At 44.1% G+C, this 15877-nt stretch overlaps 1 protein-coding gene across 1 annotated transcript; it reads right to left on the bottom strand.

Moving 5' to 3' along the window:
- Positions 1 to 5421: 5421 nt before the first annotated feature.
- Positions 5422 to 15668, bottom strand: LOC147747260 (homeobox protein notochord-like). Its single transcript, XM_086925129.1, has 4 exons — positions 15358 to 15668; positions 7946 to 8181; positions 6528 to 6697; positions 5422 to 5646 (listed from the first exon to the last, which is right to left on the bottom strand). Exons 1-4 carry the CDS (start codon positions 15666 to 15668, stop codon positions 5422 to 5424), a joined length of 942 nt encoding a protein of 313 aa, XP_086781255.1.
- Positions 15669 to 15877: the final 209 nt, after the last annotated feature.

The following is a 15877-nucleotide window of genomic DNA, read 5'->3' as shown; positions in this document are numbered from 1 at the left end:
TGGATACATATTATTCAAATAGAAGTCATCATCTTGAGAACATTTGTCTCTATGAAGTGCTGCAAAGCTATATTTTTAAACGGAATATTGCAGAAAACATGAATAATGGTATATATATTGTGATTGGCTCTGAAGGATGTTTGGTGAAACAAAGAAAAGGACATTTAATTAATCACCGTAATCTGAGTTGTGAAACTCCTGACAAAGGGAATTTTACTATTTAGCTCTTTTGCAACTCTTCACGCGTGGCGTTCAGAATTGGAATTACTTGGAGATTTTCAGAGCTACGAAGATTCGTTCAACGCAACTAAAGATACTATAGAATGTCCTGTTTTTGCTAATTATGTGAAAATGTTGAACGACGAAATTGAGCAAGAAGCTACAATTGCAGCTGAGATTGCTAGAGACAGTTCTCAAGACAGTCAAACTTCTGCTCTGTTGAGTCAGGATCCACTAGGAGAACCAATTGTTCAAAATAAAGCAGCAACTGCCATGGATGAGGTGGAAACAGTAATGTATCAAGCTCAACAAGATGTAACAAACTTAGGAAACTTGGAAGTACAACTAAATGTTCAGCAAAAACAAATATATGACCAAGTCAGAGAACAGATTGACCATGGATTACTTCATGAAAAGGAAGAGTGCTCTTGCTCGTCATTTCAACCTATCCGAATGTACGTGAGTGGACAAGCAGGAACAGGAAAACATTTTTTAATAAAAGTAATTACAATTTATCTAAAGAAAACAACTGAGTCGCATTTGTCTTGTGTTGTCACTGCTCCAACTGGGTTGGCAGCACACAATATTAAAGGAATTACTTTACATTGTTTACTAATGCTACCAGTAGAGCATAAAAACAAATTGGAATACTATAAGCTATCTGGAGCAGCTTGTTGTGAAGTTTCAAGAGTCTTGAAGAAAATTAAACCTATGATTATTGATGAGGTAAGCATGGTATCAAACTTAATGCTTGCCTTTGTGCATTTAAGAATGCAGTAAATTCTTAGAACAGAGTCTGACGTATTATTTGGAGGAACACACGTCATAGTTTTTGGAGATCTACTACAACTTAATCCTGTAAAAGCACAACCAGTGTTTAAAACATTGGCGCATGAAGATACCAGAAAGTCTTTGGGGAGCATTGGAAATGTTAACATTTGTTTATATTTTGAGTATAAGGAACTTATTATAAATATGCGACAGGCAAATGATGCTGATTATGGAACTATTCAACAAGATATAAGAATTGGAAAAGTGACTAAACATGGTAAAGAAGCTTTACAGAAACGATTAGTTTCCAATTTGTTTCCAAATGAAATTATTGTGCCTGAGAAAATATATAAGAGAATTGCAGAAAACAAATCTGTAATCTGCTTAATGCCAACACTGCATGAATGTTCTTTATTCAATGAAGAAATGTTAAAGTTGGAAAATGAAGATATATTAAAATTGGAAGCTATTGATAAAATAGAGCATGAAGGAATCACTATTATTTTGACAGAAAAGTTGAAGAGTAAATTGGATTCTTTAGAGAAATCGATATCTAAAACTGCTGGTTTAGAAAAGAATCTATATGCATGTGTAAACTGTCGGGTAATTTTACAACGTAATTTGGATGTGGAAAAAAATTTAGTAAATGGAGCAATGGGTAAAGTTGTTGATTTCGTTAATTACGTAAATAGAGATTTGTTGAATGTTTGAAAATCAAATTTGATCAAATTGAAGAAGTACAACAATTTAGTTGTTGTTGTGCTCGGTTTTTGCTTGTAAAAGATTTGTATGTCCACAGAAAACAGTTTCCTGTTTCTTTGGCATATGCAGTGACCATTCATAAATCGCAAGGTTTAAGTGTAGATAGTGCTTTGGTGAATATTGAAAGTACCATGTTTAAAGAGGGTATGGCATATGTTGCTTTGTCTCGAGTCAGAACTTTATCTGGATTGTACTTGATTGATTTTGATGAGACAAAGATTAGTGCAGATGCAAATTGTGTGAAAGAGTATAATAGGTTAAGAAGAGAATATGCTCCCAATTTAGGTCAATATCCTGTATTTGAAAAGCGTGTGGTAGATCAAAAAAGAAGATATGAGAATATCTGTAGTGAAGTTGTAGAGAAAGAAAAAAAATAAGATGAAGTTGTGATTGCAAGCAAAAAGAACAAGCATTTACAATGCAACGGTTTTGCCTTTGGAGAAGTTAGAGCTATTGGCATTGTAAATGACAAAATTTGTATGTATGTGTTGGTTTTGAAAACAGATAAATAAATGGCATTGTCATTTACATTGCCAATAGCTTAATCTCTCGCAAATGTGAGAACTATTGTCCCCTACGGACGAGCTCAGCAGACAGCAATTACTACAACCCACACACACACCCAGAGCCAGACACACACACCCAGAGCCAGCCACACACACCCAGAGCCAGCCACACACACTCAGAGCCAGCCACACACACCCAGAGCCAGCCACACACACAACCAGAGCAGTCACATACACACACCCACTGAAGCAGTCACACACACACTGGAGCAGTCACACACACACACACACACTGGAGCAGTCACATACACACACACACACTCTGGAGCAGTCACATACATACACACACACACTCTGGAGCAGTCACATACACACACACCCTGGAGCAGTCACACACACACCCAGGAGCAGTCTCACACACACACACACACTCTGGAGCAGTCGTATGCACGCACACACTGGAGCAGTCACACACGCACACACACACTGGAGCAGTCACATACACACACCCTGGAGCAGTCACACACACACACACACATCCAGGAGCAGTCACACACACACACAAACTCTGGAGCAGTCACATGCACGCACACACTGGAGCAGTCACACACGCACACACTCGGGATCCCTTATATGTAGACAGCGGGTGAGATCGTTGGTGTTTTCAAATATAGAAGAACGGGCAAAATGGAAGACTTTACTAAGGTCTAGTGCTTATAGAAATAGTAGAAGTGCTATATAAAAAACATGAAAGTTGTGTGGTCACACAGCGGAGAAGGTGGACTGTGTGCATCGATGGGCTGGCGCTGCCAGTACAGGATGAGCTACAGGACAAATTGCAGGCACCTAGTAAAGCGCACATCTAGAGAAGAACTTTAAATGAGTTTGTGACTTAGGGCGGATACTAAAAGGGAACGGGCGCCTGAGGGAAAATTCATGTGAGACGAGTACTTACACAGTGTTTATTTTACAAACGTTTTTCTCTAGATTACCAGTTTACCACCCTCTTTTCACGTCTTTTCTTAAACAGTGCGAAATGCCTAAACTTACAAATCTTGATAAAAGCCTGGCACGCAGGGGCCATATTACTCAGTCATGCTCGAGGGGCCCCTGCATCGCCTTAAGTGACATCATCGATTTGTCAAATAAATCCGGTGGATGAAACGCTCACTGCGACATCTTCGCGCAACCTGCAGCCCACAGACTTAAATCACAGCGAGACTGTCAGTCTATCATTCTTCTTCCAAAAGTGGACATGATCGTTCACTTCAGTAACAGCAACACTTTTGACATGCAGTGCTACGAAACTCCAGTTTTGTATTTCCAAGCGCTACCCTACATTTTCTTAAAGCTTCACTAGGCGCCGGCACCGTAGAACACTGTTCATCCGCTTTTAAAAAACAAATACAATTCTTTACAACTACTCCCTCAATTCGGCATATGCCCCACATCACGTGCACTGTGCGGGAATCGCCGTCACCCAATAATTGTTTACGGGGCAAGGCTTTACTCAATGTTACTCGAAAAGCAGGGATGGATAATGAAAGGTAAGTCCCACCATGTTACCTCTTTTCAGATGTTTTAATGTTTCCTCAATGTTATTTTCTTTTCCGTATTTATCATGGTAGACTCGTGATTGGCCTCAAGGCAGGTATCAAATGGCCTCCGACTTTAAAAAGTCGCCTGTACTCTGAATTCGGCTGGTACTGCAATCATCTGGGGGGCAATTGTCCCTAGCCTTTCACTAGCGCCGCCTCTGGGAAGTGGAGTAGGCGCCATGGTCTTCTAGGCACCCCCAGGTACAAAGTGTTCATGCTGTGTTTCGTTTAATCAGGGTCGATAGCTTCCGGCTGCTAATCACAATGGTCAGCCCCCCAGAAGTGTTGAGCGCCCCCTACAGCCGTCAAGAGTAGCTGCAACCACCTGGGAGACTTAACCTGCTGCTGTGGCCACCAAGTGACCCCGCCCTCACCCCCCATATGTGGCACATTCCGTCAGTCCTGGTTGTGAAGCCCTTGGAATGCTGAGGCCTGCAAGTCCACTTGACCTAGAAATAACCCCAAGAACAACAAGTCCAGGGGAATAAAGCACAGCACCTGAATGGAGGTGCCACATGACCCATGCCAGGCACCGAACGGTGAGATTACGCCCCACAACCCCCAGTCACCACCGGCAGTCACAGTTCAGTATAAAATGTGTTTTATTTTAAAACAATTATCTTTCAACACATTTTTGCTTTGCAAAAAATATACAATATTAAAGTGCATTTGTTGTGCGTGCCACGGGGTAGTGAATAAGGGAGAGTGAGAATCAGTTCTTCGCCTATGCCGCAGAGAGCCATCAAGGCAGTCGAGAGGGACACTCGGTGTGGGCCTTAAGCAGTCAATAAGGCCCCATTGCCAGAGGGAGATCTATGGTCGTTATTTGACCTGACGTCTATGTAGTGATCCCAGCTCATCTGTAAGCTGCGGTGATTGGACCTTCTCAAGAGCATGCAAGGTGGGGTGGCAGGGTCCACTCAATAGTCTGTAAACTGGGGTGACAGTGTCTGTCCCAGAGGTTGTAAACTGCGGCACCAGCCTGTCCAAGAGTCGGTAAGCTACCAGCCTAGCCAGGAGACTGTAAACTGCGGTGCCAGCCTGTCCTGGGCTCTGTAAGCTGCGGTGCCAGCCTATCCAGGAGACTGTAAACTGTGGTGCCAACCTGTCCTGGGCTCTGTAAGATGCAGAGCCAGCCTGTCCAGGAGTCTGTAAGCTGCGGTGCCAGTCAGTCCAGGACTCAGTCTGTGAGCTGCGGTGCCAGTCTTTTCAGGACTCAGTCTGTGAGCTGCGGTGCCAGTCTTTTCAGGACTCAGTCTGTGAGCTGCGGTGCCAGCCTGTCCAGACGCCTGTAAACTGCGGTGGCAGCTGGTCCGGGAGCCTGTGATCTGTGGTGCGAGCCTGTGATCGGCGGTGCCAGCCTGTCCAGGAGCCTGTGAGCTGCGGTACGAGCCTGTGATCGGCGGTGCCAGCCGGTCCGGGAGCCTGTGAGCTGCGGTACGAGCCTGTGATCGGCGGTGCCAGCCGGTCCGGGAGCCTGTGAGCTGCGGTGCCAGCCTGTGATCGGCGGTGCCAGCCTGACCAGGAGCCTGTGATCGGCGGTGCCAGCCTGTCCAAGCGCTGCTCTACACGGAGTTCTGGGAGAGCGTGTCGTCCAGCTCGCAGTCGGAGTCGTCTGAGCTGTGACCCCGGGCCTTCTGCCGGGCCAGCTCGTCCTCCGAGGTGTCTGTGCGGGGGTCCTCTGGGTCTCCCCGAGGGGGTGCCAGGCCCAGCCTGGCAAGCTTGGCCTGCTGATGCTCCACGCTCTGCTTGCACCACTTGATGCGCCGGTTCTGGAACCACACCTTGGCCTGCGGAGGAGAGGAGAGGAGAGGAGGGGGTTAGACACTGACCAGAGGGGCTTCCAAGCCCCTGGTGGGCGCGCTGCACAGCGCCTCGAAGCAACACATGAGATGTGATGAACTCAGCCCCCCCCAATGACCTCCTCGGATTCCCTCACCCCGCCATAGCCCCTCGCACATGCATTTCTTTCAAAGCACTGGTAGAGCCTGGCTTTACTAATCCGCTCAGTTGTCCCCATAAAACACAGATCTGTTCTTTGCAGCAGGCATGTGGCGAGAGAACCTGCCACTAGTTGAAACGAGGCGCTCTCTTTCTAACAGGATCATTAATCACTAGAGTCACCATGGCAAGGTAATTGCTTCCTGAAAGCGGGACGCACACGTTTGTATCTCTGCAGCAGGTGCATGTACGCCGCAACCCCAGAGTTAGTAGGTGTAAAAGGAGGGGATGACCGGTGTTTGTGTGTATGAATGTTTGCGCGTGTGTCAGTGGGCGCATGAGCAGGGCTGACTCGTGTATGTATGAATGTATGCACGTGTGTGCAAGTGTGCAAATGTGTCAGTGAGTTCAAGGGCTGGGTTAACAGCTGGGTGCGAGTATATACATTATATTTATGTATGCATGTGTCAGTGGGTTCACGGGTGGTGTTGACTGGTGTTTGTATGTTTCAATGAATGCACGTGTGTCAGAGGGTCCACGGGCGGCGCTGACAGTTGTGCGTGTGTTTGCATGTGTGTCAGTGAGTTTATGGGCGGGGTTGACAGGTGTGTGCATGTGTGTCAGTGGGTCCAGGGGCAGGGCTGTCAGTTGTGTGTGTGTTTGGATGTGTGTCAGTGAGTTTATGGGCGGGGAAGACAGGTGTGTGTGTGTGCGTGCCCAGGCCACTCACCTGCGCCTCGCTCAGCCGCAGGGACGCCGCCAGCAGGAACCTCTCGCTACCCACCATGTACTGCTGGCGGGAGAACTCCTGCTCCAGGCGGGAGAGCTGCTCGGGGCTAAAGATGGTACGGATCCGCCTGGAGCTCAGGGCCGGGTAGCAGTACTGGGGCACGGGGTGTCCTGTGGGAAAGAGAGAGGCTGGTGAGAGACAGAAGAGAGCACGCATGACTGGCAGCAGGGGCGCGCTCAGCATCACACACCAGATCACCACAAACTATCACCACGTACAGGCGGCCGGAGTAAGGTCAAGAAAGCCATATGTAAAGAGCAGGCACGCAGAGATCAGAACCCTGCGGACGGACACACCTAAGGACAGACACGTTTACCCCGTACACACAAATAGTATTATAGGAGCTATAACGTGCACACGCAGCGCTACAAAATAGGGAATTACTATTAAACGAGGAGGCACTGCAGAGGGGGCAGCAGGCGTGGTGGGGGTTAAGCACACCGGCACGAGGCTGAGGACAGCGGTCAGAGGTGATAGGGCACCCAGGGTTGAGGAAGGGCACGGGTGCGAGGTCCAAGAGTGAAGGGTGAAGATAGAGCGGGTAGGCCACGTTAATGAGACAGAGGACAGGCAGGGTGGACACGTTAGTGAGACAGAGGACAGGCAGGGGGGACACGTTAGTGAGACAGAGGACAGGCAGGGTAGACACGTTCGTGAGACAGCAGGACAGGCAGGGTGGACACGTTAGTGAGACAGAAGGACAGGCAGGGTGGACACGTTAGTGAGACAGCAGGACAGTGGGGTGGACACGTTAGTGAGAAAGCAGGACAGGTAGGGTGGACATGTTCGGGGGACAGCAGGACAGGCAGGGTGGACACGTTAGTGAGACAGAAGGACAGGCAGGCTGGACAAGTTAGTGTCATAGCAGGATAGGCAGGGTGGACACGTTAGTGAGACAGCAGGACAGGCAGGGTGGACAGTGGGGTGGGCAGGTTTGTGAGACAGCAGGACAGGCAGGGTGGACACGTTAGTGAGACAGCAGGACAGTGGGGCGAGACAGGACAGGCGGGGTGGACAGTGGGGTGGACACGTTGAGATAGCAGGATAGGCAGGGTGGACACGTTAGGGAGACAGGACAGGCAGGGTGGACAGTGGGGTGGACACGTTGAGATAGCAGGATAGGCAGGGTGGACACGTTCGTTAGAAAGCAGGACAGGCAGGGTGGACACGTTGGTGAGACAGGACAGGCAGGGTGGACACGTTGGTGAGACAGGACAGGCAGGGTGGACAGTGGGGTGGACACGTTCATGAGACAGCAGGACAGGCAGGGTGGACACGTTAGTGATACAGAAGGACAGGCAGGGTGGAGTGAAAGATGACATGCGAGAGCACCAGAGCGAAGTCGGACCGGGCCTCACCTGTGCTGTAGAGTGCTCCGGATGGGTAGCAGAGCGGGTAGAGCGGCTGCGGCTGCGGCTGCAGGACGGGGGCTCTGGGTAGCCAGCTCTCCTCCCAGCCCCAGCGGGCAGGACTGGCCCTAACTGGCGGCGCAGGCGGGTCCGCTCTGCCCAGCAGGGCCTCGATGGTGAAGGATTTCCCAGGCTGGGGGGTTTTGGCCTGCAGTTGATGGGTCCAGGTGGCATCGGCTGCGGCACTGAAACCAACGCACAACAACGCCACTCAGATCGCAACTCGAGGGCTGACACAACATCTAAAACTATCACGACAGGCACGAGTCATGGCGCTGGGGCAAAATCACAACTCACCGCGGACCCGCGTTCGAGCACTGAGGAAAAAACACAACTTCACGACCACCCCGATAAAAACAGACGAGGCACCACAGACCCTAGTCCTGACCTTCGTACTTGACTACAATCACTCTAGTCCGCATCCTTGGCACTGGGACACAACGTAGTTAAATCCTGGCCTTAGCACTAATGTAAACCCACAACTCACCACGAACTCCAGGCCTGCCACTCATAAACAACAACAACACGCTCCGCGGTGAACCCCACGACGCTGGAGGGAGGCACACGGACAGCGAGAGGCACACGGACAGCGGGAGGGGGGCGGGAACGGGGAGAAGCACACTGACAGGGGTGGGGCGGGAACGGACAGCAGGGGGGGTGGTCAGGAAGGCTTCCTCCATTGGAGGGGGTGCGGGAACACATGGAAAGCACTCACCTGGACTTCCTCCGGCGGCGGAATGACGAAAAGCAACCTCAACAAAAACAAAAATAAACCACGGCCGCGATTACGACATCGCAGCAGAGGTGGAGAGCGAAAAAATCTCGGGAACGCCCACGAATCTGGTCCGGCCATGAAGGACAGATCTCTGTTCCAATGGCTAGCCTCCATTTATGGAGCTAGCCAATGGAACAGAGGCGGGACTAAGCCCCACACTGTAGGGACATAAGATTTCTCCTGGGCGGAGCTAGGAGCTCCGGCCCCAGGCAAAACCTAAAAAGGACACTATAAAAGAGGTTGTTGGTCATCAGTTTGAAAATAGTTCTGGTGTCAATTGCTATGCCAATGTAGTTGTTAATGTTGTTTTTTTCTTGAAAGTTTGCCACAGCAAATTGGTGAAAATCGGGAACAAAGATTTTGTTCTTTGTTGTATTCTGTTTATAAGAAATGAAGTAGTGATAAAACTAAAATACAAAGTGTTTCTGATATTCGATATGTATTGGACATATGTTCTGGTTGTACTCAATTTACACAGAATATTCTGCAAGATTGTCAGGAATTTCTAATGTATATGCTTGTTGTATTGGAAGATGAAGGTATAGATATTGAAAATCTTTTTGGCCTTTCTTATAAATGAAAAAACAAGGGAAAGTCCCAAGACCACTCAACTAATAAGAACCCCTGGTGTATTTCCCATATACCTCAAAATGCCAGATTTAACTCAAAATATGTACCATGTTGATCAGTTACAAAAACAAATGATAAACAAATCAAGAACCCTAAACAGTGTGTTTGTTATAAAAATATACAATTTATTACAAATCAATTAAAACAATTTGTTATACAACGTAATAATAGTACCAAAAGGCACATATGATATAAAAACCAATAAAAAAATCACAATTTAATTAAAACAATTAGTCAAGGAATCACAGTTGTTGTAGTTGACATTTTGAGGTATATGGGAAATACACCAAGGGTTCTTATTAGTTGAGTGGTCTTGGAACTTTCCCTTGTTTTTTCATCTTATGCTCCCTGTCCCCAATTGCATTGCAAAGGAGGCCTCCCTTCCTTTTTCTACATACTTTCTTATAAATGGCAACATGACTGTGAAAATTGTTTGTTTACATGTAGCACTAATATAGACACTGAAAGATTTATATATTTGACTTTACCAGACTGTGAATCAGTGTCTTTTAACAACCTAGTTAGAGGAGAAAGTCAAAACATGGAGTGTAGGCAATGCAAATCAGAAATGTCATCAAGATTATGTATAGAAAGATATGGAGACTATGTCATTTTAATGATGCAACGTTGTACAGCTGATGGATGAAAATTGGAAACTTTAATTAAGAATTTTGTTGCTACTCAAGTATCAATATCAGGAAGAACTTTTGTAGCTGTAGCAATTATTTTTCATGATGGTCTTTCTACAACATCTGGACATTACACTGCTTATTTAAAATGTCTTAAAGGTTGGATACATTGTAATGATAGTCAATTGTTTTTTTAAACAACGTTTGCCTAAAGAATTACCAAATTCTTACAGAATATTTTTGAAGCCAAAGTTTTAGGAACAAAATTTGGCCTTTTAGGATTACTGCTGTTAAGATAGGCTAGTCCGGTGTTGTGGAGTGCTTTGTGAGCGTGGCTAAGGAGCTTGAAGGTGGCCATTTTGTCGATGTGGAGATCTCAGGTGGGGGTTATGTCACTGCAGCTGTGATATTGACGATCTGTTGAGCGGAGGCGTTTAGGATTTGTTGTAGTCGTTGTAGGTGTTTGGCTGGGATTTTTGCATAGAGTATGTTGCTATAGTCCAGTCTGCTGCTGACGAGGGCCTGTGTCACTGTTCTTCTTCTTTCAGTTGGGATTCACTTATAGATCCTGCGGAGCATGTGGAGTGTGTTGTAGCAGGAAGAGGAGACGGCGTTGACTTGCTTAGACATGGAGAGGAGTTGAAGATGAATCCTAGGTTGTGTGCATGGTCAGTGGGTGTTGGTATGGTTCCCAGTGTAATCGGCCACCAGAAGTCGTCCTAGGCTGAGCGGGTGGGTCCAAATATGAGTACCTCTGTCTTCTCCGAGTTTAGGTTTAGAGAGCTGCTCCTTATACAATCGTTGATGGCTTTCATTCCCGCGTGGTGGTTGGTTTTGGTGGTATGTGACTCCTTGGTGAGGGAGAGGATGACCTGGGTGTCATTGGTGTAGGAGATGATGTTGAAGTTGTGATGGCGGGCCACTTGTGTGAGAGTGGCCATGTAGATGCTGAATAGCATTGGGCTGAGGAATGAGGCCTGGGGGACGCCGCAAATGATGTTGGTGGTTTCGGATCAGAAAGCTGGAAGGCGTATGCTCAGGATTACTATTGAACAACTTCCAAACTAAGAATTTGACACATACTATTTGGCCATGAGGAAAAGTATCTAAAACAATTAAGGACTTTTTGTTGTATATTTTGTTAGCATATATTTCTAAACAACATTATTTACAGTGTATGAAAATTAATAATAATGTTTTGTTATTTTATGATTGTTTGAGATGTCTCATATTTACATAAGAAATTGCTCTTAGAAAAAAACATTTAACATATGTTTTATTTCAATTTTTGAGATTGTTATTGGGAATGTTGAATGAGTTTTTTAAGATAATCTTATTGATTGTCTTTTTTTTGCTCACTGTTATGTGATGAGTACTATTGAACTCACTGTTTCTAGTGAAATACAATACATTCCGAGAACAGCAAAAAAGGCAAATGAAATGCTTTAGAAATTATTCTGTTGAAAAAATTTATATTGTAACTGTATTTTTCTTGTCTTTCACAGATGCTAATTTTATAATATATATTTTTTTATTATTTATTATTTTTAAGGTAAGTATAAGTAACTTTAAAAAAACGGGAAATGTGTTGTGGTTCTACACACCTGAAGAAACAAGAGATGGATGGAGTACATATCTGTGCAAAGATGGTTTGTATCTTTTAAAGATATATGACAATGTTAATATACATATTGAGTGTCCCTGGGGACCCACTATCTTTCAAAATATATTTAAAAAGTGCCACAGAGTTTTATTTCAGAGATGTATAAAATGGAATATAAAATGTAAATTGCTCTGTGCAGAAAAAGAATCACATGGGCACAGTTCTAGTTTAGTATCACAGTATGCATCACATGGGTAGGACACCAGGAGATGAGGAATACCCATCCTGAATCTGATCAAATAAAACATTTTAGCCTGATTGAAATGGAAAGAGAGGTACGGTTCAATTTTTGGGGAGCTGACTAATAATGAGTGCTCTACAACCCTTTTTTTGCCATCTTTTTACTGTCTCTTACATGCTTCAAATAAAGAAGAAAATCTCTTTTCAGATTGTATTTTGGGATTGCAGAAATGTCACCTGGGGTGCTGAAACAATTCTCCATACCCAGTTCCCCTAATTGTTTTTGAATATAAGATAGCCAGGGAATCTTTTTTACAAAATCTAATTTCAAACAATCCAAAATGATATTGCGATTCAGGACTGGTTCCTCTTTGGTCCATATGTTATGCCAGAGCTTCAGGGGAGCTAGTTGCGTATGAAAAGTCAACGATGTTACACCTAATTTGTTGTGGCACATAATGACAGGAGTACATTGAGATAATGTCAATGTGCGTTTTAACATCATATTTTCTGCTCTCTGAAGCCCCAGAGTATTAGTGAAGCCCCAGACTCCTACTCCATACAGAGCGCCGGCACATGACCGTGCTTTGTAGATGTCTAAAATGGCTTTAGTTGGATGGGAGCCTAATTTCTTTGTGTATCTGAAGATGTCCTCTGCGTTTTTATTAAAGCTACCAATGCTTGCATCCAGTAGATGTGTCCATGAATGAGAAAAAGTTGATATCCAAGACAATATTTCATTATTTATATAAAAAGTTTTTGTTTTTGTCGGAGATTTACCTATTACATGTGATTTTGCACAATACTTTCTGTTGAAGCGGCGTTCTATACCTGTTGCTGTGAGTATTTTTGACTAATATAAGCAAAGACTAATTTCTAATTATGTTAAAAGGTGAGTACTGGATTGGTTTTCGGGACTAACAACAGTATCCCTTGCATTTTACTAAAACACATTTACTAGTTTGCAATGGGTAAGGTGAATAGACATATTCTACATTTTTAGTACTGCATTTTACTATATCAGTCTGAGTCTTTTTCTATAGTTATAAGAAGTGACTGGTTTCAAATTTTATGAAAAGTTAAGAACAGGATATCTTTATAAGTGTTTATATTTATATAACCTTATAAAGTAATAAAACTGAACTGTTGGAATGTTATTAGAAAGTGGTATTTATATAATATTTTTTTTAGGCCAAAATAGTTGATAAAGCTAGTTTTGTATTATGTATTAAGAAAACTGATAAAGTGAAATGTTTATGTTTTTGTGCAAGGACCTACAACATAAAAAATTAGTTATGGAAAGAGAGAAGAATTATAACAAAGACACATTGGAAATCACTAACAGTTTAATTGAAGAAATAAACATACCTCTAACAGGCAGCGAGTGTTGGGCTTCACCACGAGATTGTTTCCTTTAGTTGCTGCAAACCCCAAACTCCCCCTTGAACAAAACCAAGTACCAAGGATATAAACTCTTGAGTACCTTTTGGGTCCATTGTGATCCCCTCTGGAGATAACCAGTACCCCAGAAACTCCACCTTAGAGGAATTAAACACGCACTTCTCCAGTTTAACGTACAGAGCGTTATCTCTGAGTTTTTTCAACACTTGTCGTACATGTTCTGTATGTTCTTCCTGATTTTTTGAGTAAATTAAGATGCCGTCAATATATACAATGACGCAGATGTCTAATAGTTCATGCAACACTTCATTAATGAAATACTGAAACGCTGAAGGTGCGTTACATAGACCAAAAGGCATCACTGTATACTCAAAAAGCCCGAACTTGGTGCGAAAAGCGGTTTTCCACTCGTCGCCCTCTTTTACGCGAATAAGGTGATAAGCACCGCGTAAGTCCAACTTGCTGTATATACTTGAACCCTTTACTTGGTTTAAAAGTATCGGGATCAGTGGCAGCGAGTATCAATTTTTGATGGTTGCTTTATTAATTGCGCGATAATCGATGCACGCGCGCAGATCACCAGTCTTCTTCGCAACGAAGAAAAGAGGCGACGAAACAGGGGAAGTAGAATGTCTTATGAAGCCTAGTTCCAATCACTCATCTAGGTACTTCTTCAGATATTGGTTTTCTGGTTCTGTTAATGCATATATTCTACTGCATGGTAATTTAGCCCCTGGGACCAGGGCAATCCTACAATCATAAATTCTATGAGGCAGGAGTGTTGTTGCCTTTATTGGATCAAACACGTCAGTAAAATCCTGATACTCAACTGGTAATTCTGGATTTGAGGTTGTTAAAGCAGCACAACATAAGGGCTTGATAGGATCTTGAGTATTTTGATAACAGTGTAATCTACAGTGAGCAGAATCTAAAGTCACTGTTCGTTTTATCCAATCTATTTTAGGATTATGAAATTCTAGCCATGGAATGCCAAGGATTACTCCAAAGGATGGAGTATCAATCAAGTCGAACACTACATACTCGGAGTGACCATTTTCAGCAACAAATAATAGTGGTGTGGTGTTAAACCTAATTAGTCCTGAAGACAAGGCCGACCCATCTAATGCCCTTACTGGTTCTGGTTCTTTTTTTGGGTATTAGAGGCAACTGCAGTGATTTAGCTAAGGTTATGTCAAAGAAATTCCCTGTAGCCCCTGAGTCAATTAACACCGGAATATTATGTCTTTGTTGAGTGGTCAAGATAAGTAGTAGCCTTACCGTAAAATGTTTAGGAACTCTAGTTGTTGCACAAGGTGCATATTGTGGGACCTGATGTAAAGGTGTTCTCAAAGAATCGGCCTCAACATTCCTTGAGATGGTCAGTTTTCCGATTCACAATCAGTCTCAACCACTAAAGCCTGCTTTTTAACTGGTTTAATCGGGCAGTCCTTAGCAAAGTGACCTGCTTTACCACAATATAAACAAAGGTTTCCCTTCCTACGCCTTTCTTTTTCCTCATTTGACAAGGGGCCTTTAATTCCACCAATTTGCATAGGCTCTACGGGAGAGGTTTTATTATCAATTTCCTTTCTTTCTGGTATGAAATGAAGATTCTTGATGTCGTGCCTTGATCTTTCCCCTTTACGCTCTCCTAATCTGTGATCCAGTTTAACTACAAGCTCCTGAAAGTCGTTAAAATCATTTGGCAACTCAACTATATGGGCAAGTGAATCTTTAATCTCATCTCTCAAACCTCTATAAAAGAGTGAAATTCTTTTGTCAACAGGCCAGTGTGTTTCAGCTAGTAACCTATTAAAAGTTGTGATATAAGTAACTAAATCTTTTGAACTCATTATCCGACGCTTGAAGAAAAACATGCTTATCAAACAGATTAGTCATAGCCGCCTTAAAATTGTTTATGTTATGCAGAAGAGGATCATTATTATCCACGAGAGGCATTGCCCAATCAGCAGCTACACCACCCAGATAGGAAATAATAAAGGAAACTTTAGCTGTATCATTAGCAAACACCTGTGGTTTACACAAAAAATGAAGCTGACATTGACTCATAAAAGTTGCAAACCTGTGTGAGTCTCCAGTGAATCGTTCAGGATTTGCCAAGGGAACAGGGGTGGGAGTTACCACCGTTAATTGTACTGGGTGATCAATATCTGAGGATGACTGCATTCGGGATGTCTGAGAACCAAACATTGTTGCACCAAACTTTGGTGCTGCTAAAACAGGGCGACGCCCCTCATCTGAAGAATCTCTCCAAGTAGTAAAACCAGATTTTGTCTTATCTAACTCTAGACGTAACAGGTGGTTCTCAGAACGTAATTCCTGCATTTCAGTATTCAACCTCTGCACCAACTGGGTCAAATGATCGACATCCATGACCGAATCCTTCTTGGTTTGCAACAATCAAAGGAAACAGTTTGTGGCTTCGCTTTCTGTTGGGCTTCACCACGACGTTGCTGAGATTGTTTCCTTTAGTTGCTGCAAACCCCAAACTCCCCCTTGAACAAAACCAAGTACCAAGGATATAAACTCTTGAGTACCTGAAGTTATCCACGAGGGAAAAAGGGAAGGGGAAGTGGAATGAG

The sequence above is a fragment of the Lissotriton vulgaris genome, chromosome 1_1 (assembly GCF_964263255.1).
Source record: "Lissotriton vulgaris chromosome 1_1, aLisVul1.2, whole genome shotgun sequence".
Lineage (NCBI taxonomy): Eukaryota > Metazoa > Chordata > Amphibia > Caudata > Salamandridae > Lissotriton > Lissotriton vulgaris.
Note: the sequence above shows the minus strand (reverse complement) of the source record. Positions and strands in the feature narration are given on the sequence as shown.

Coding starts and splice junctions, on each gene's coding strand:
- LOC147747260 (XM_086925129.1), bottom strand. CDS start 15,668: ATGGATGTCGATCATTTGACCCAGTTGGTGCAGAGGTTGAATACTGAA. Junction 6,698..7,945: donor CGGAGCACTCTACAGCACAG/GTGAGGCCCGGT, acceptor TCTTTCCCACAG/GACACCCCGTGCCCCAGTAC. Junction 5,647..6,527: donor TGCGGCTGAGCGAGGCGCAG/GTGAGTGGCCTG, acceptor TCTCCTCCGCAG/GCCAAGGTGTGGTTCCAGAA.